The sequence below is a fragment of the Dipodomys ordii genome, unplaced genomic scaffold (genome assembly GCF_000151885.1).
Source record: "Dipodomys ordii isolate 6190 unplaced genomic scaffold, Dord_2.0 Scaffold58, whole genome shotgun sequence".
NCBI lineage: Eukaryota > Metazoa > Chordata > Mammalia > Rodentia > Heteromyidae > Dipodomys > Dipodomys ordii.
Window position 1 is genome coordinate 1,258,985 of NW_012267274.1, and position 21,087 is coordinate 1,280,071.

Here is a 21,087-nt window from a genome sequence, read left to right on the forward strand (position 1 = left end):
ATTCTGTTACATTTACTAAGTGAGTGGCATTCTCCCCTTTCCTTCAAGCTTTGGGAATATGTGTGCCACTAGATGGGCTGGGCCTTGTGAGGCGGCGCATGGGAATCCCTCACTTCACAGGAAATGCTGATTTGGAGCGTGAGGGCTGGGCAGTTTATCTGTGACTGAGCCCCTCATCTTACCAGCAAGCCTACACCCCACACGGAGAGCACAACTGAGAAATGCTGATTCGCTGTTGGCGTTGGGGGGCCCTGGAATCGCAAACACAGCACACGAGGGGAGGAGCGGGTATGAAAGAAAAGGTGTGGAGGTCTATGCGTCACTGAGTGTCCCCTAAACTCCACACTGGTCATGAGGGGGAGCCTCCCAGGGAGGAGGCCTTGGGATGGGTGTGGCTCGGGTGAAGGGGGAATCTGGAGGCACACTCTGCCCCCCTCCCCACTGCTGTGGGCCCTGTGACTGGCTTGGTAGCTTCAGAAGGATGGAGGTACTGACGGACAAATGAGCTGGGAAGCTCTGGGCTGCTGGCACCAGGAGGGATCAGTGGTCAGCCTGGCAGCCGGGCTCGAGGGGACATCCCTGTGAGAGACTGAGAGGAGACCAGCTTTTATTCCTAAAGCTGGGAAATGGGTACAGTGACACCCTCTTCTCTTCGGGGTGGAAATGGGGTACCTGTCACCCAGCAGTTTGGCTTTCAGAGTAGATGGAGGCAGTGTGTGGTCACGTGCCTGCAAGAGGGCTACTGCTACTGCCCTAGCTGGAGGGACGCCCCCAGGCCAGGCCTGCACTGGACATCTGCACGACATCGCCCACAGGTGGCCAGTCCCGAGACACAGCAGCTGAGGGAGGGAAGGCTGGGCCGGAGCAGAGCACATCCCTGCCCTCCCCCGGCCACTCGGAAGGTCTGGCCACCTCCGAATGCAGGAGCTACGCTGACCCCTCTCACACTGGGAGCGTGTTTCTCTTCTGTGGAAGAGGAAGGACTGCTCCCAGTGAGCTCTCAGGATTGATAGCCGTCTTTAAGGGAAGTTATTTTGTTAATTCTCAAACGAGCCAGCTCTTGATCGCGTGCCAGAGCTGCCTGTGTTCGCAGTGCCTGAGCTCTGACCCTCCCACTCTATTAATTTGATTTTCTTTCAGCAGACAGCAGTGATGGATCCATTTCTGATGATGGCCTGGAAGACCCAAGTTTGAAGACCAAGAGGAACCGGTAGGTGGCGCTGCCCTGCCCTGTCCTGCCCTGTCCTGTCCTTAAGAGACACCTGGGCTGTGTGGCAAGGAAGTGCTGCCAGCTATGCCGACTTGGACCAGAGAACTAATTCAGCCAATAATGGATGTCAGAGGCCTTGGGTTCTGTGCATGTGTTCTAGAAAGGAGGTAGGCCTAAGCTCCAGGCACCAGCACACGGGTCAATGCTGGCTCTCCCCAGTCCTCACATGGACGCTGGCCAGCCCTGGCCGTGCTTCTCACATGCTGTTAGAGCGTCAGGGCAGCTGCTGGGGACAGGTGGGCAGGCTGGCGTGATGTCCTCGCTTACTCCATGCCTTTGGGAAATGACTGCAGCCTTGCTCACAAGGGTCTCATCTACACACGAGAGTGCTTGCTCTCATCCCGGAGCTTAAGGTGCCGGCTCCCTGAGAGATGCCGACCTTTCCCGTGATGCCCCAGCCCTGGGGCAGACACAAAGGTGGGCACGTGTGTTGCCAGTGTGGGCATTTTCTCTTTGAAGCTATGCTTTAGAAGAAGTAACACATTTTCTAGGACAGACATTAGCCATACCAGAGGAAAAGAAAATCTTGCATCAGAGTGGTACCTGCGGCTGCACAGCCCTTCCTCCCTAGTTATTTTGGCTAAGGATGGAAAGACATGGCTAGACTCAGCCTGGCCACCACACATCTGGCAGATGGGCGCAGGGGGGACTCCTTTCTACAGTGGACACCCAGTAGACAGAAACAAGACATCCACCGGACTCTGAGGAACAATGCAGGGAAGGCCAGCCACTCTCCTCCCCAGGTCAGGGTGCAGCCTCCTGCCTGAGCTGACGTGGAGGGCCCGTGACCCCCCTGGGGCAGCGACTGTGGAAGAGGATTCCGGGGTGGGGTGGGATCTGTGCGGCCCTGGGGAAAGCCTGCTACCCAACCTCAGGAATGTCTGCTTTCTTGCAACCACAAATCCCTCAGAGGGTCACTTTTAGGGAACAAAGAGAGCTTGTACTACCACAAAGATGGGGGCTGGGAGCCTCAGCTGGGGGCCAAGGCTTCAGGAACAGGTAGATACAGCTGAATCTTGATGCATACGTCCACGCCACGGCATGGGTCAATGGCCCTGCCCACCTACACATGCGCATCCTGTGACCTGACCAGTGACCAGTGCAGGGAAATGGAGACGCATCCCTGGTCCATGGGTTGGGGCCGGCAAATGAGGAAAAGTTCTGGTTCTGAAGCAAAAGGTCTGTCTCATCCATGACTTTAGCCTTCCTCAGGGACTGGCCTCGGATTCTGAACACTTGCCAATCAAATAACATGCAAACATCCATTCGGGTTCTAATCATCTGAATGGCTCCCAGAATTGAGGACTGGTTGTGGAATCAGCAAGGACATTTCCGCAGAGGGAGCCCGGTTTGGGCAGCTCTGCTCAGAGCGCTGCTCTGTTAATGGTGAGTCGTCTGTGTGGGAGGAGGCTGCGGTCCCGCCAGCAGTGGTCCTCCATGCAGGCCTGGGGCTCGCCCTCCACCCTTGCTGTGAGACTCAGCCCGATGGTGGGCGGGGCACGCCCCATCCAGCCTGCCCCAGTGCGGGCCTGCTAGGGCTCTCTGGCTCCACCACTCCAGTTCAGGGTTGATGGCCCCAGACTTGACCTTTTGACCCATGGAAGATGGCTGTGAGCCGCCCGTGGCCTCCTCACCCACTGAGAGCTGTGTGCACTGTGTAGTGCAGCGGGCATCAAGAGCAGGAACCGGTCTCCACAGAGCCCTGAAAGCCATCGATGTTGACCTGCCCCTTCTGTATGAATAATAGAGTTTTCCTCATCAAAAAGCACTTAAAATCTCCCTGTGACATGTGACTTCTGGGCAGCTGTGTTGCCATGTTTGGGAAGCCAGGGAAAGGACTGTGAGGCTGCTGGCGGTGTCCCCGCCACCGGCCCGCCTTCTCTTCCCTCAAGACCAGCCTTAGCACGCCGGATGCGCGTGGCGGGCATTTGTACACAGATGGAATTAAATTGATATTTTTCAGATAATGTAGGCTCAAATGATGTTTCTCCTAAATTTCCCTTGGAGCAGAAATATGTCTCACTGACAAGCTCTCGGCTTATGAAAGTCTCTGAAAATACCTGCTGAGTGCCACTGAGAAAGCGCGTCGCGTTCTGTCTAGCAGAACGGGTCTGAGGCAGGCTCTTCCCTGGGATCCCTCAGCCCCCTTTTGGGGAAGCCTGGGAGCTCCATAGGTTTCATAGTTGGGGCTGTTTTTTGAACATGCCTTTGATGTTAGGGAGTCCGTTTTATTTTGGATAATTGAATTGTTTTAGGGACTCAGCAGCAGTTGGTCCTTGGCTTTGGACATCAGAATGAGAGGACGTGGCCGGGAATGCCCGTGGCTTCCGGCCTGTGTGAGGAGCAGAGCGGCTCCGGAACCTGTGGCTTTCTTCCCCTCGGAGCACATGGCGGCCTTGGGTTTGCGGCTCTCAGTGGCCAGTGGCTTAGGGCACACACTTCCATCTTCCTGACATTTGGTTTCGACTTCTTTTACTATGAGGGGTGGAAAGGGCTCTCTGGGGCTGTCATTCGTTGTTGTCCGTTGTAAGCTTTGGAGATGTTGGTCGGTGACTTGGGCACATTCACGTTGTCCTCCTGCCATAGAACTGGAATTTCAAACAGCAAATGGGGTACTTTGGCAAAGTCATAAATAACTCTGGCTGAAGACCCAAAACCTGCATGAACAAGAACTGTCCGCATGGTGGGTTTCCATGCTTTCCTCAGACCTGTCTCCACTACCACTTAATGCCCAGCACAAAGCCTCAGATCAGGTCCGGCAGAAGGTAGGGGACTTTCAGGCTACCAGGAGGAGGTAGGCCCTGGGAGGAGTCTTTACCCGCAAGGGTTCACTGCGTAACCTTGAGATGCCCTCTAGTGAGTTATGTGGTCCTGTGCCCCGGCCCCCACAGCAGGGAATGGGCAGAGAGGATTTTCAGAAATAGGGAAGACCATCCCCACCCAAAAGGAAGCACAGGAATTTCACAGTAGCTTTTCGACCTCATAATATAGTGCAGAAGCCTTAGACCCTGAGATCATTCTCGAGTTAGACCCACACCCACAAAAAGTCTACTGTGGGAGGGGAAGGAAGGACAGATTCCCGTGCAAACAGAGCTTCTGCCTGGGGAGAGACGGGTCTTGATCCCTGGATGAGCATGGGCGGCAAGGACAGGCTGCACCCCAGCCCCGTTCCTGAGGCGATCCCTCGCCTTCCTACCTCGACCATGCTTAAAAAGTTAGAAAGAGTAACTACGGGGAAGGTGAGAACATTTGAAAATGTTATAAAAAAAAGTAGCCTCAAAAGTAACATTGCTGTCAGACTGTATGTTTAATTTGTCCCTGGATAGCACCAGAGCTTTCTGCCTGCCGGCGTCAGTGCCTGAGTTCTGTCTAGTTGTCTGGGAACCTTGTGAGCCCTGGCTGGGGTGGTCTTTGACACGCATGGAAAACAAACCATTAACCTACACTTACCTTTCAAGCAATTCCTTTACTTAATGCATGCTTTCAGATGATCAATTGGCTCTCCATAGAAACTCGCGGCTTTACAAATGCTGTTGAGCCTGCACCGTGAGTCATGAGGGCATTTCACGCAGGACCTTGCATTGATATCTGTCCAGGGGAGGCTGGAGCGCAGAAGCAGCCGTTTGTTATGGGCTTGCAATCTGTCTTTTAGATTGAAACATGGATCATCCTAGCATTTATTTTCTTTGCAAAAATGACCATGAAACTTGGACGTGTCTGAGAGGAAAGCGTGTGACCTCGGTCTGCGGGGATGTGGGAGGTGGCGTTCTCTTCCCGCTTCCAAAGCTCTTCGCTCAGTAGAGATACTCGGACCCCAAGAGGCCAGTCTAGCGTGGACTCTGAAGCCCCTGACCAGAGTGTCTGTGATTGATTCCCAGTTAGACCCTTCCGGTCTTCCTCCCATCCCACTGGGCTCCGCCGTGGTAACTGGGTGGGTGGACAGAGCCTGGGGCCTCCCAGGGACTCTCCTGACTGGCCGCAGGCTGGAGAACTAAGAGGGAAAGAAACCCGATGCCTGCAACAGGCCCGGGCGCCCCTCTCCTGCAGGGGGCACTGGCCTCTACAGAGGCCCCTCCCTCCAAGGGTCTGCTCCCCTGCTGTTCCTGTGACCCAAGGCTGCATCTGTGAAGGGAAACGGGCGCCTCCCGGCCTCTGGAGCACAGCCTCGAACCCACTAGCACATTGCGGCTGTGTGCCGATTCCTCAGGCGGGGGTCAGATTTGGGGACCTCACATCTCCTGTCAGCCAACTATACAGAAGAAGGCCCGGTGTTTCCCTGATTGGTCAAGACCTGGGAAAGCAGGAGCGTGGACCGCTGGACACATGAACAGCCACATCCCTGCGTGTGTGAATTCCAGCCCTGGCGAGGTATGCATGGGATAGGCGTCTGCCCGTGCTCGATGTGTGCGGGCTTGGGACCACACAGGCGGCGGTGTGTCTTCTGTGCTGGGAGCAGGTGGCTGTGGTCCTGGCCTCACGCTTCCCACCAGCTTAGATGCTCAAAGGACTGGGTACAGCAGGTCAGACCACAGGCCAGCCCCGTTCTCACCTTGGTGAGCTGGCTCTGACGCGGCTCTGTACAGCACCTGTGTCTTCACGTCCTGCCCCCTCTCCCATCCGTCCCCGTGTGGGGCTCACCTGGGTGCTTCTGCTCCTTTGGAGCTCCCTGGAAAACTATACCTGAGCTTCAGCCCTGCCCTCCTGGCCCGGAGACCCTCTGCCCAGCCCAGCCCTCAGCTGGGTGGGCGAGCACCTCCCACGGAAGCCTGCCTGTCCTTGGGTCTCCAGGAGGACAGAGTGCAGGAGAGCCGTCTCTTTGTTTCCATGCTTGACCATTGGAGGAAGGCCCAGGGATCGGCTGTGACTGCGGCTGGCGGTCAGCAGAGCCGTGGTGCCCCGTCCACCTCACGTCCTGACAGAGCGGTCAGGGGGCTATTGAGGCCACATTGCCAGCAGGCGACCAGGGAGGCAATGGTTCTCAAATACAGGTGTTTGGGGGAGACAGGGTGCTGAGAAGCAGCATGTGCGGGGCTTGGCTTTCTCTGACCTTCCCTTCCCTGAAGACAACCCCAGAGTCCTCCCTCCTCAGGCTAGGAGCAGACACACGAAGACCGTGGCCCCTGTTCCCCGTAAGATTCTCCAGAGAGCTCCCCTCTGCGTTCAGAGCCGGCCCAAGCCTTGCTGGAGATGGCATTCGCATCAGCGGCCAGCTTTACTTTATGGCTCTTCTTTGGCCCTCTGACTGGAAGACTCCCTTCTGACTCCCACGGGGAGCTCCCTCCTGTCCTCAGCCCTCTGCTCACAGAGCACTGTGGGCCAGGGTGGCTGTCCTCACAAGAGGAACCTCAGTCACAGAGTCCATCCGCCCTGAGGAAGGAGTGGCAGAAGCCTGGGGACCATGGCCCAAGTGCCCAAGAAGATTTCTGCCTCTGTGCAGCCTTGAAGCTGACACACCTTTCCTCAAGCCACCAGATTGCAGGAGCAGGTGCGCCCGAGGGTGTGGTAAGCGTGCTGCCGCCGGCATGTGGCGTGGGTGTGGAGAGCCGGCCACTTGGCTGCCCCCGGAGGGCGCTCTGCCTCCGGCCGTCCTCTTCTGGAACTGAGTTAGCCCGTTCTTGCTGTGCAGTGACCGTCTGCCAGGTGTTGGGTGTCCATCTCTGCGGGATACTGGGTGACATGACCCCTCCGCATCTTCTCGGCAGGCCTGCTTTCCCACAGCCCTGCGAATCCTGCACCCCGGAGGCTTTGGAGCAGTGGGCAGCCCTTGTCTCTGCTCTTCCACTCTGAAGATGATGTATTTCTTCGAAGGTTTTCATGATGATGATCGCTTGGCTTGTTTGGAATGACTGTTGCTTCTGTGGTGAAGATTGTTCAAGGGGGTGTGGGGGGTGGGTATGATTCTAGGAAACCAAAGGCTCCCAGGGGTGGGGGATGGGGGCTAAGCCAGGGTGAGAAGCCGGCGATGGGGGTGGGGAGGACCCCCAGGGACGCAGCGAGAGAAGCAGGTTCCAAGGAAGTAACTTCCATCAAAGCAAACAAGTCAACATTTATTCAGGGAGCACTAGTTCTATTTTAGGAGGGTTTGACATAGAAGTAAAATGGCGCACATGACCCTCATACCCATCAACAGCTTCCACAGCTGTCCAGTGCCCAGTACTGTCCACCTGAAGTCCCCAGGCCCCCAAGATTGTTTTGAAACAAACCCTACCTATCCAGCACATTTTATTTGTAAACACCTTAGGAGAAATGACTAAAACATCAAGATTAAACAATAAGCAAGACAAAACAACTCCTTATGGAAGCAAGTAACTGCTCAGTCATTATCCATGCTTCCTTGCCTGTCTGCTTTTCCAAAGTGGCGCTGTGAAAGCGTTTCTCAGACCGCACCCTGCCGACACGTCCCGTCTCCTAGCTTGTCGGCTTCCCCTGCTCCACTTTATCGTCTTCATTGATCCTCGAAGCAGTGAGCTTCTTTCACGGCCTGGCATCGCACAATTGAAGGACATACCATTTCCTCCCTGTGGCCAGTGACGTGCCACACACTGGGCCCTATGGGTTTCGTGGATGTGTGGTTATCCGGCCAGGTGCAGCTCAGATTCTTGTCTGGGAAGGCCATGTCGCGCAGGGGCATTCTTTCCCTCGGAGGCAGAGTGTAGCCTCCCCTCCCGCGGTGTGCGTGTGAGCTGTGCCTCCACCCGCCAGTTCCTTCTGGGCTGCTGAACGTTAGTATCTCAGTTCTGCCGTTGATTTGTGTCTACTAGCTTGTTTATCCTTGGAAAGTCTTAGTGTGAGACGAACAGAAAACACAAGATATAGATGTGGGGTTCCCTAGCCACATTTAGTGATGGTTGGCTAGTTATAAAAGATGTGAGATGTGGGGGACCATCTTTACAGATGGAAGATTTTCTTGGGTTATGTTTTAGTATGTCTTCTATTGCTTGTTGTTTCCTTCTTGGAGATTCCACGCAGACGCTGGCGTTCATTGTTGTTGATGGGGTCTGAATCTAGGCACTCATACCTGCCAGGTAGGTGCTCTGCCATTTGCGCCCCCTCACCTGAACTTTTGGCACTCCTTATTTTGGGATCTGGCTTCTTTCTCTGTGCCTGGGGTGGCTTAGATGGGCCTGGACAGCAGCCCGCCTGTTTTTGCTTCCCTGTGTGGGAAGATGAAGGCTCACGCCACTATACCAACCCACTGTTTGAGACAGAGTCTTGAAAACGATTTTCCCAGGCTGGGCTCAGACATAGTCCCCCCGTGTCCCCCTCCCAAGCCGCTGGGGTTACGGGTGTGAGCCGCCACCCCTTCTGTTCTCGTGATGCTCCTCTGATGCCCTTTCTTTTGTACCCCGCATCCCTCCCTGCCTGCCCTCGATTCCCTCCTGTGCCCCTTCTCACTTATTTTTCTTTTCTAATTTCCCCCTCTTTGTTTCTCATAATCTCCTAGATTTTCTCAGGCCATTTCTTTAAAATTCTTATTTTATATAATATAATTCTTACTCATTTTTTTTGTTCTGGAAAGAGTTTCTATTTTATAGCATAGTTCATGTTCTTTTAAAAAATGTAATTTATTTTCATATAGTTAAAGCTTTCCTCAGATTCGTGGGCAAGCCCTGGGCCTTGCTTCTGCTGCTGGCAGGCACCTTCTTGGGGAGCGACTCTTATTATTAGTCCTGCGGTAGTGTTCCTGGATGCGGTAGTTTTAATTGCCTGTGTTTATGTAGGTGGTGAGGATGGGAAGGGCTGTGAGTGTGCTCCTCCACGCTGGGCTCCACCGAGGGCCTGGGGTGCTGAGGTGCTGCACTCTAAGATCTGTCCTCTTCACCCCAGGGACTCCCCTCCCCCAGGCCTTCTCTTCTCTGGCCCCAGTGTCCCTGTCTATTAATGTAGACGTCCCGTCCCCAGTTTCTCTAGTGACGAGGGTTACATTGGCAGGGAAAGCCCACGGGCCCGTGCAGCTCACCCTGCATCGCTGCACATCTGGGCTCCCTAGCTGCGTGGATCGTGGAATATTCCAGTGAACTGCTGCGGGGGGGGGAAGGGGGACAGAGGAGGGGGAAGGGGAGGGGGAGGCGCTCCTAACCTTGAGACTCCACTCAGTGAGGTTTGTGCACTTGCGTTGCTGGGGACGGGGCAGTGACCGCTCTGAGTGGCTCCACCTCCTCGGGCAGTCCTGAGCTGGGCCTGTGGGGCCACGCTGAGGTCTTGGGGGTGCGCGCCCCCTCGTTCAGTGAGTGGAGACAGTGCCCCGGGGCTTTTGCTCTGATTTTCTGACAGATTGATTTACTTCGTGCATAGATCTTGGGGGAAGACTAGAAATCACCCGGCCCAATTGATCTTTGCTCTTATTTAACACCATGAGGTTGGTTTGTGTTTCACATCTTAGAATTCTCTGGATTCCTGTGTCCCAAGCTGCGTGTGACTGCACCAGCGTCTCTTCTGCAGTGCTCCCCAGAAAGGACACCTGGAGGGGAAAGAGTTTGTTGTTATTGTTGTTACGTCACACAGGAAGTCTACTTCCCAGCTATGTCCCTAGCCGTTTTGTTGTTGCTGGGCTTTGAACATTTGTTTTTGTCTTTTCAAAGATTTTTTTCTTTTTGCCGTTTGACTAGTCACTGTCAGCCACGCCCCCCGTGCTCAGGGCCGAGCCCAGGGCAGGTGCGCTCACGCTGAGCTCCACAGAGCCCCTAGAAAGGTAGTGGATGTGCGGCCCCCACAGAGCCTGCTGTCCCCGAGGTGGGGGCGGGGGTGCAGGCAGGAGTCTGCGCTGTCCAGTGTGATGGGCAGAGCCAACAAGGGGTTTGGTAAACCCTCTGTGGCAAATGTCATCGGCGGCCAAAGGGCCTGTGGGAGCAGATCTCAAAGGGGGGAGGAGAGCAAGGCAGAGGCGTCAGGGCCGGAGGGCTGGTGGCGGTAAGTGGAGGACGGTGAGCAAGCAGCTAGCCTGAAGCCGGAGGACAGGGGCCTGGGGGTCGTGGTCAGCCCTGTCCTGCTCTCCCGATGGATGCTCAGCCCCTGTGCACCCTGAGCCCCATCGCTGTCCATCCACCGGGCAGACCTGCATCTGTGTAAGGCACAGGGGGTTGGGGAAGGGGGCAGCTGTTCCTGTGACACTCCCCTGGCCATGTTCCAACCCAGAGAGGTCCACTCTGCTGTCGGCGTTGGCTTTGAACCCTACCTGATCAGCACTGTGTGGGCAGAGAGGAGGCCACACCGATGGTGCCCGGGCACCCAGGGCCCCTGCTTGATGTACCAAAGTGCCGCACAGCCGCTAGGAGAGGCCTCTGCGCCTCACAGTGTGGAGGCTCAAAGCCAGGCAGCACCCATCCTTCTGAAGATCATTCATTACAGCGGCACAATAGATTCACAGAAACTCGGACTGTGTCTAACACCAGAGCTACAGGCTGCTGGTGTTTTGATGATCAATTCCCAGCCAGCCCTCTGTGCAGCAAGAGAGAGTGGTTTTCCTCATCCATTAATCAGAGGAAGTTATTTCTCCCAGATGAACTGGGAAGAGCTAGAGTGAATAGTCAGAAGCTCACAGTGACAGTGAAGTTATCGTCACCATCAACATCACTACTATCAGTATCACCATCATCAGCATCTCTATCACCATCATCATTATCAGCGTCATCACCACTATCAGCATCTTCAAACCACCACCATCAGCGCCAGCAGCATCTTCATTGTCACCACCACCATCACCACCATCACCACTCGCCTCCTCCCCCTCCCCCTCCTCCTCCTTCCCCTCTCCCTCCCCCTCCCCCTCCTCCTCCTCCTCCTCTTCCTTCTTTTATTATATCAGTACTCATTAAGACCAGCCATTGTGCTAGGTATTTATTTAAAGGCATTATTTCAATTGAGAAAGTCCTGAGGGCAGAGGCTGCCCGGAGAGTCTTAAACAATCCTCAGGTGTTCTTATTTGCTCCTGTTACTTCAATCTGAACACGTTAGGACAGTGGTGCAGCTGGCCCCTCCCTCCTCCAGGGGCTTGCTGAGGACTGACTTGTCCCAGACTTACCTGCTGTGTTGAAGGGAGGGGAGAGAAGGAGGCCCAGGTGAGGGATGTGTCCTACCTGCCTTCCACAGGTTCACATCTCACCACAGAGCCCTGAAAGTGCAGCCTTGCTGGTACCTCAGAAGCGCAGCCGGATGGCCAAGCACTGGCCAGAGGCCCTGCTGTCCCTGCAGAATCACTCGAGGTGTGAAACGCCCTCCTGAGAGGAAGAAGGCGCCCTGGACTTAGGACCGTGTAGGGTCACTGGATGCCTTTGTCCACAGCTCGTGCCGTAGCTGAGCACCACAGGCCAGCGGCAATCTGACAACAGCAGTGACGCATTCAGCTCACAGTCTGGAGGTCTCAGGCTGATCTGGTGGGGTCCTTCCTACGAGGACTCGGCAGCACCCCGTGGTCGCCCGGAGCACGTGGCGGGGGGACACAGAGATCACGCTTCCCAGCTTACATCTCTTCTGACGAGCACAGCCCCTCGCTGGTAACACCCCGAGGCCCATCCTGCCCCACCCCTTGGTAGATGGGCTTAGGGCTCACCGGCTAGGGGAACATTCTAGCCACACACAAGGCTCCCCAGCCTTGCCTGAACTTTGGCAATTTGCTAGAGAGGATCCCAGAACGCACTGAGAGTGATACGCTTAAGACCTTCGGGAATAGTCCTTGGGAGAGAGGGGGTGAGGTCTCTTGGGGTCCTGAGGATGGAGGCCTTGCCCCGGAGCCTGGGCCCATGCCACCCTCCTGAGGGGCCATGGGGCTCCCCAGCCAGGACCATGGCTTCCTCTGTCCGTGGTGGGTGGAGCTGAAAGTCACAAGGCAGCTGTGGGCCGACCAGTGCCCCCAGTCACTGCAGGAAGCTTCTGCTGGGTATGGCTTGATCTGGAGAACCTACAGGTCTCTCTGGGAGTAACAATCCTCCGGACACTCCACATGTGTTTGAAACTTTGTGTCAGGAGCTTGGAGCAAAGATCTCAGGGATGGCCCAGCCAGGAGGCTCTGTGTGCACACTCTCCGGCACCACCGGCTGACAGCGCTGGGCAGTCCCAGTTATCAGTGTGGCTGTGGGGGACACACAGGTGTGTGGGAAGCGGTGGGGCTTCACAGCTCCTGGGCACCTCCTCTAACACCGACTAGTGACAGGCAGGGCTCCAGCTGTCAGACTGCGACAGACTGAGGCGAGATGGGCCAGGGCTGTGGACATCTGGTCTTGCTTCTGGTCTTGCTCGTCACCAGCAGGGATGAGCTCTCTGTGTACCGGCAGAGCCCTGGCTGGGGGGCCTCTCCTGCGGCACACGTTTATGAACAAGCCGGATGAAGACACAAGAAGCTGGTTTATCAGATTTTTAGGAGCCGCGGCGTTCAGAGGCAGGACTGTGAATGATTGCAGAGTCGAGGTGTCTGAGCGTGCAGGATGCGTGGCATCGTTGGACTGTGGTGCTCTGGGATGTTTGAAATGATCTGTCCAGATCACATGTTTACTGCAGAGAAGGTCTAGAGCATTTCTATGGTTTGCCAAAAGGCATGCCACAGGTCAGCCTCACCTGTGAGGCTCAGACGTGCCTGGCCCTGGCCTGTGTCCCGATGACCCTCTTCTCCTGGCCCCTGACTGTCCAGGGAGACCCCTCCTCCCCAAGCCTCCTCATTCTCAGCAGCGCCCTCCTTGAGCCTGGTGTATGACCCCCGGTGTGGCCCTCTTCCTGAGCCCATCCCACTGGACGGGGCGCTTCCTAGGTGAACTTGACCGTCTGCAGCAGAGCTCTCGTCCAGGGCCAGGGCCTCTCCAGTCGGCAGCATCATCTCTCTGCACAAGGTGGCCGTTTGCCATGGCTCCAGTGACCCCACAGCCTGAGCAGTCCTCACTTCTGGCCTTCTCTTAGGAGCCAGCCGGAGCCTTCTGTCCCAGCAAAGCCCAACATGGTGGACGCAAACATCACTGCACGGGAGAGCACCAAGGAGCCTTGATGTCGGCCCAGCAGGTGCCTCAGCTTAGCCCTGCCAGTGCTCGGTCTGCACCCTCCCACTCCCGTGGCTCTTGTCGTGGGAGGGAATGGCTGGGTGCTCCAGCTCAAAGCAGAATCCAGCAGTACAAACCCACTTCCTTTCTTCCCCTGCGGCTGACAGTGGTCGTGGATGGTCCTGTCTTCGCCAGGGCAGCCATCCTTGCCCTCTGACTCTGAAGCCAGAATCTGGGTGGGCGAGGCATGTCAGAGAGTTTGAGGTGAATGCAGCTGCGCCCAGAGAACAGAACTGGAAAAGAAGAGCTAGGGATGGGGTGTCACCTCTATGTTGTCACAGAAAGAACTTGGGCTGTAGAAGGCAAGGCACAGAGTTCATCAGAGGGGAGACCCCAGGACTCCGGGGCTCAGGATTGAGGAACACCTGCTGGGAGTGAACGATGGGACAAGCCCAGCCCCCTTTCAGCCCGAGTCAGCAGACTCAGAAAATCCCCTAAAGCGAAGCATTAATTTACCCAGAAAATCATTGTGTTACTTGGGCAATCAGGATGCAGTCGGGAGAGGTGCTCAGCTGCCTTTCTCTCCCACTAAAACTTGGGCTTGCTTTACTACTAACAAAAATATGCATTCGAATTGACTTTGCACTTACCGGGTACAAAGTCACACAGCTAGAAGAATAAAAAAAATAACTCAGCTAGTTTGCATTTGCTTCTGACCAATTCTGGCTGAGCTCTCTGGAAGGCACACAGCTCTGAGCAATATTTTGTTGAATAAGCGATAATATGCCATCATCGATACACCTGCAATGTTCCTATTAATCTTATTTCAAGTTACAACAATACAAGCCTTGTTTCCACACTTCTATTTTTAACTAATGAAAATTTATTTTACAGAAATCCTAATTATGTCCTGACAATATAATACAATGGCAAATCCACTGGCAATTTTCTTTTTAATTTTTTCCCCAAGATTCTGCATAATTGCAGAAGAAGCAAAGAATGTAAGCTCTCCTGAAATAGTTGGTCTATAAATAAAACCTACTAATGGGCCAAGCAACTCTTTTTGCTCCTTTGCACATTTTGTCTGAGTGCTGATTTCTTCAGCTTACAGCCCCGTGTTAGATGTAGAATGCTGAGAATTCTCAGCACAGGCAGGAGATAGACTAACTGGGCCTGTTGTGTCTTTCCTGGGGTGTCTGACTGGCACAGGCAGTGTGTGGTGTTGGATGATGGTTCCTCTTCATGACCTTGGACCAACCTGGCCTGAATACGGCAGAGGTGAAGGTGCTGCAGGTGCCAGGCTGGTGCTGGATCTGCCCCGGAGCCCTGACATGGCCCAGCATGGTCCCAGTGTGGCTAGGGCCAGGTCAGGGAGCAGTCTCAGGGTTTGCAGAATGAGACATCGACTCATGAGGAGATATGTTGGGCTCAGTTACAATGCTGCAAACACAGAGCGCTTCAGATCGGCGGGCCTCTCTCCCCTTCCGGGGATGAAGGGCTGTTGTCACCCCTGGGAGCCCTACAGAGGCCTGTGACAGGCCAGACCTGCTGAGGTCAGCTTCACAGACCTCCCTGTTGACCTCCTTGAGCCCCACTGCTCGGTCCTGCAGCCTCCGCTGTCTTGGCTCTCGGTTGGAGGCAGAGGCCTCCCCTGGGCCCCAGGGTCTTGGTCTTTCCTGTCTCTTTGCCAACTGAGCCTCAGCCTCTGTCTTTCTCAGTAACGCTGTCCCTTAGGTCTGATCTCAGGGCAGGGCTTTCTGTACCACATAACAGTTTCCATGCATCTGTTCCACAGTGAAGGGGGCCAGGGGAAGGCCATGTCCTCACCCTCTCCGCAGTACCACTGGACACATCTGTGCAGGGGCTTCTTGACCTCAGCGTCTACCCGGCCGGGCCGGGGCAGTGGGGCCTGGTGGAGGAGTCCCTTGCAGGGACCCTGCAGGGCCCACAGGCCCCCACACCGTTTTCTTGGTGCTGGCCACAGCCTCACACAAAACTTCAGTGTCAGCGTTCTGCAGAGCACAGCAGAGCTGGCGGTGGCAAAACTCAGTCTGTGTCCCTCGCCGCGTCAGCTGTATGCCAAATATTCTCAGGCCAGGTGCTGGTGGCTCCCGCCTATAATCCCAGTGACTCAGGAGGCTGAGATCTGAGGATTGTAGTTCAAGCCCAGCCCAGACAGCAAAGTCTACGAGATTCTTCTCTCCAATGAACCACTAGAAAGCCAGCAGGGGAGCTGTGGCTTAATATGGTACAACACTAGCCTTGAGCAAAAGAGCTCAGGGACAGTGCCCAGGCCCCAAGTTCAAGTCCCATGACCAACACATTTTTTTTCCCCAAAGATGCTTTGTTTATTAGCCATCTCTGATCATCTGTGATGAAATCGCTGGATGTCTCCAGCATGGTTAACTCTGTGTCTTGTGCTCCTCAAGGACGGACGGTGGTGAGAGCCGTGGGCCAGATGAGGTTCAGCAAGAGGACAAGGGCAGCGGGGCGCCGCCCGCCCAGGTCCTCCTGCCCCTGGAGGAGCGGGCCACACGCTTCAGAGACATGCTCCTGGAGAGAGGGGTAAGGACCCGGCCCAGCGCGGCCCGAGAGCGGGGTTCTCAGGAGCCCCGCTGAGAAAGTGTGTCACAGGCATGGGTGGGCACACGTGGAGGGGGGCCCTCGGTGTGGAGGGGAGACGGGGCCCCGTGGAAAGGTATGTGCCGCAGGAGGCACCTGCTCGTGTGGGAGAGACCCCTGCCGTGGCAGCTGGGCGCCCGTTCCCGAAGCTCACCGCTCGCACGAGCCCGGCAGCCATCCTAACCTCACAGAGCTGCTCCGGCCGCCAAGTAATGTGACTGCGCTTAAATAACATTCGGACAATCCTGATTGTGTTTGATATCTAAATTCATTCTGAATTCATCCTTCCATTGAGTTTTATTTCTTGCTTTGGCTTTTGGGGATAAAACGAACCAGAGACAATATTGCAGCCCGGTTGGACTTCTTCACAAAATGAGGCTGCACACAGAAGGCAGTCATGGAACCTATGTGCGAAGATAATGATAATGAACACTGTAATGGCCTTGTGGATTCAAAAGCAAATTCCCTCTGGCTTCTGAGGCCCCCTCCCCCCACCCTGGCCATTTCCTGCCCAGCCTCCCCCAGCAGTTGGGGCCCCAGCCTCCCCCCCAGCAGCTAGAGTTCCAGCCTCCCCCAGCAGCCGGGGCCCCAGCTTCCCCCCAGCAGCCAGAGCTCCAGCCTCCCCAAGAAGCCGGGGCCCCAGCCTCCCCCCAGCAGCAGGGGTAGCAGCCCAGGGCCGTGGGAAGAGCAAGAGCATTGCTGCCACGAACCCGTCTCCAGCACTGGTCGCCTGGTCTGGGATGGATTGGAGCAGAGCCAGGCTGGACGCATGGGGAAGGGCTTTCTGCCCCTTCCTGGAAGGCCCGGACACCTCTTCCCACCAGGAATTGGAAGGTTTGTCCCTTACATAGCATCCACTCAGGTGCAGACACGGCTGGCCGACACTCCGGGCTTGAGGTACTGCAGGGGTGCTCTAACTAGACACAGGTGACCCTGCTGACCTGTCTTTGTCAGGCTCCCCTCCCTGGAGGCCCTCGAGCTGCCCGGTGTGGCTCTGGTCTCAGCCACATTGCCAGTTTTCCTGCCATGCCCGGCTCCGGGGCCGGTGGCTGCCCTGGGTAGGGCTGGTGTCTTGACCCCTGACCCCCGCCCCAGCACAGTGCTGGTTGTAGAGGCTTTAGAGCCGCTGAGGAAGGGCTGCTTGTTCTCCCTCCACTGGGCTCCTGTCTCTGTGGAGTCAGGGCAGAGTAGGGTTTATGGCTTGTCCCGGGGAGGGGGACATCGTCTGCCCCTGCCCGGGGCTGCGGGGCTGCCCGGGGCTGCAGGTCTGCCCGGGGCCGGCAGGCAGGGAGCTCCGACTCCCAGAGCTCCTCTGCCTGCCCCCAGGCAGCTGGCCTCGGGAAGATCCCAAAGAAATGTGTGAACAGTCCCGGCACCGACCTCCCCCTCCAGCTCTGAAAGATGTAGTCTGCCTTCTGTAAGACCCCATGGCGCGGTGAACTCTTGAGAAACAAGAGCTAAAATCCATCTCATCCTATTGTGCGGCTCGCCCATCTCTTTCCTTTGGAGACCAGGGAGCACAATTTACCAACAGCGTTACACCAACCTGCAGGGATTAGCGGCGCCTTCCCGGGCAGGGAGACCAGCGGACTAAGCTCATTCGGGCTCTTGAGTTTATCCAAATGGCTTTGCTTGAGAGAGTGCCCTAATGAGATTTGTGGAGTATTTTTGACTCATTGCTGCCTTTGGTTCTGAGATTCTGTGTGAAATAGACAAGCTAACAGGCACGGCAAAGCAGTGACCCCAGCGCCTTGCGTCACCTGACAGACAGGGTCTGCACACGGTCCCCGGGGCTGTCGGGAGCCACATTCACTGCCAGGCCACCGCTTGTGACATTTGGACTTTATAAAATATGTCCCCCTCCCCTGCCCCAGTCGCTCGTGCTCCGGAGAATTTAATAGTGGAACCCATCAGATTTCTACTTGCTGGAAGAATGAGAGACAGAAAGGTCACCGTTTTATGGACTGAGTGATTAGTGAGATTTTAAACTGCGTTTGTTCAGTCCTTCAGTCGGAAATTCGTGCACTTGGGGAGCAGAGAGGCAGGACTCGGGCTCTGAGGCGGTTTAAAAGGGTGGAATTTGGGTAACTGGGGAGCAGTGGGGGCAGTGGTCCCTGTGCTGCTGTGGCAGGCAGGAGATGGTCCTGGCAGGAGTGCAGTGGACTTCCTTTGAAAACAGTCCACAGGGTGAGGCTGACTGGAGGCCGGCCCCTGGCCTGCCCCGCTGCTCGGGGCTCCGCCAGGGACACTTTGTTGGGCATTTTTTCTTTGGCAGTGGTCTTGGAAGTGGTGGTACTGGGTAGAGCTGCAGAGGCAAGTCCTTCCAGGGTGCTAGGGCCTGGCGCCCAGGCGTCCCCGGCCGGTCCCCTCGATTCCACCTTCCCAGCACTGGAGAGCGGGGACGCTGGCTGGCACTCCATGCCGGCCGTCTTCCCCGGAGCCACATCCGTCTGTGTTACACTGAGGAAGGAATTCACAGACCACAGGAGACAGCGAGCTGAGGGCCCCACATGGTCGGTGTGAGGCTGGTGTCCAGGGCACGGGAGACTCTGACTCTGACTCGAGTCTGTGGCTGACAGGGCCAAGTGTGACCTTGCTCAAGAAGCAGCACAGCATGGTGCCTTCTTCCCAAGCATCTGTGCCCTTCCTCCCCAGACACATGAGCACGCCACGCCAGGGGCCTGGTGAGTGGTTGTTCTGAAGGCAGGAACTCATGTCACCATCAGGTGACCTCATCTTGAGCAAGAGGCTCCACAGACAGCCATGGCGTCTGCTCAGAATGTCTTCCTATGCCCATGGGGTTCTTTCAGTGGCCAGAGGACGTAGGTATCACTCGTTAAATGAGATAGCACTGTAACAGTGGCCTGGGCTCATCACAGAACATGTGTACAGCATGAATGCTCACAGCTACTATTGGTTAATTAATATAATAACTGATATACAGAAAAATATGAAGCAAAACTTCACCAGAAATTATTTTAACCAATGGGGTACATTTGCACCATTGGGGTAATTTCTTTCCAGATGTCTTTTCCCCCCTAAAAATAGTGTTTTAGAGGCTCTGAATTCAATTCTCAGTTCTGCAAGAATAAAAATTAAGTCAAAAAAGCTTTTAAATGAAGACTAAAGATTTTTCTTAAGAGAATAGCAATAATGAATTGAAATTTAATGGTTGAGCCAATATCTTGTTTATCTGTCAGTTTCATAAGGTTCAACTTATTTTATAAATTTATATACCACTTTTTTCCTTAAATAGTTTTAAAATTAGTATGAAGTGTGTGCGCATGCATGCATGCGTGTGTGTACACATGTGTGTGCACACACGTGTATGGGGATAGACTTCAGGGCCTCAATGTGCTGTACCACTGAGCAACACCCCCAACGCTGGAAAGCTGTGGATAAGCGCACAGTATTCCTTTCACTGTCAGCCTAAAAATACTTCATTTTACGCCATTAGTTTATTGCTAGCTTTCCTATGTTAAATAATACACTGATGGTCTTTCAGGTAAGCTTGTTTGTGCACATGTGCTCAGGACTTGTTTCTGCCCAGCTATAGGCATTTGGCATCTGTTACCACATTGTTTTGCAAAGAGTTGTTTACTCCCCCACCAGCCATGTCTGAGAATTCCTGAGGAGGTGCTTTTCCAGCACCTGCCACCAGTGCCTCATAGTAAGAACTTACTTACCACATTGTGTTGTTCTGCTCCCTCCATGTGTACAAGTTCCACGCCTCGGCCCCTTCCTGGGTCTGCTGCCCTGGTTTGGCCCGGCAGCACCTCAGGTGTGAGGAGTGGGGACAGTCAGTTCTCTGGCATTTTGGTTCCTCCAAAATGACTTTCTGTGGGGCAATGGCCACTTCAGGGAGACACAGCGAGGTAGTGGTGGTCAAAAGGAGGAAGTCAGGGGAAGGAGCCACTGGGGACAGACGGGGTGTCTGTCCAGGAGCCTGGGTAAAGCAGTGGTGCAGTGGAGAGGAGGTGCAGGAGCTGGACACAGGGTATGGGGAGGGTAATGAACCTGGACTCCCTCTCAATAAGCCCCGGGGCCCAGGGAGTCCTCTCCGGAGTGTCTGAGAGCCACCCCTCCGGTGGCCTCTCTGCGCCACTCGAGCGCACGCACACACTCACACCCTCGACACTCGGAAGATGGGAGCCACGTGGCCAAGTTCCGGGAGACGGGAAGGGACGAGAGCGGTGGGAAGGCAGGAGGAGGAGGGGCGGCACATACCGCATAGAGGCTGGTGGCGAGGACGTGTCGATGACCAGGGGCCCGGACAGGCCATCCACATGGACCTTGAGATGCCTTCCCTGTTTCCTTGCTGTGTTTTTACTACAACGTGAAATTATTTGACTTAACTTAGTTTTGCATGGGTGTCTTACTTGTCTGTTTGTGGCAATGCATTTGCCCAAGGAGGCAGGTAGAGGGAAGGAAGGAGGGAGGTGGTGAGCGTGCTCCAAATCCAATGCACTGATAAGAGTTGGGGTACTTGAGACAGAGTGCTGCTACTGCAGGAGAAGTCACCTCTAATTTGATAACAAATGATACTCAAGATTATTATACTAAAGACATCAGAGTAAATGCAGTTTTTGGTAATCAAGTTTTAGTATGCTTCACTAGCTTTGGGGATAACTGGGATTGTGCTGAGATGGAAAGTAGCCATGTGAGGAAAGCCTGCCCAGCCCCAGCTCCCAATGACTGGCCAGACATCGGAGCCGGCCAGGGGCTCAGCTCTGAGCCTGGAGATGGGGGAGGGAGATGCAGACAGAGCCCCAGGCTGCCAGGAACTCTGACAGGAGCACACAAGCAGTGACACCCCCAGGAGCAGGAGCAGGGCTGTGAGCGCCCTGCCTGGACTGTCCACCCCGACAGAGCCTGGACTGTCCACCCCGACAGAGCCCGGACTGCTCATCTTGACAGGGCCCTGGACTGCCCATCTTGATAGGGCCATGGACTGTCCACCCCAACAGAGTCCTGGAGTGTCCACTCTGACAGGGCCCTGGACTGTCTGCCCCAATAGAACCCTGGACTGTCCACTCTGACAGGGCCCTGGACTGTCCACCCCAACAGGGTTCTGGACTGTCTACCCTGACAGAGCCCTGAACTGTCCACCCCGACAGGTCCTGGACTGCCCATCTCAACAGGGCCCTGGACTGTCCACCCCAACAGGGCTCTGGAATGTCCACTCTGACAGGGCCCTGGACTGTCCACCCCGACAGGACCCTGGACTGTCCA

At 55.4% G+C, this 21,087-nt stretch overlaps 1 protein-coding gene across 1 annotated transcript in view; it reads left to right on the forward strand.

Annotated features, from left to right (window-relative positions):
• Tcerg1l (transcription elongation regulator 1-like) overlaps positions 1-21,087 on the forward strand; it is a 165,100-nt gene that overhangs the window by 134,957 nt on the left and 9,056 nt on the right. The window contains exons 10-11 of the mRNA XM_013021878.1: positions 1,141-1,210; positions 15,663-15,798. Coding sequence (XP_012877332.1) covers positions 1,141-1,210; positions 15,663-15,798 — 206 coding nt within the window. The remainder of the gene's footprint in view (positions 1-1,140; positions 1,211-15,662; positions 15,799-21,087) is intronic.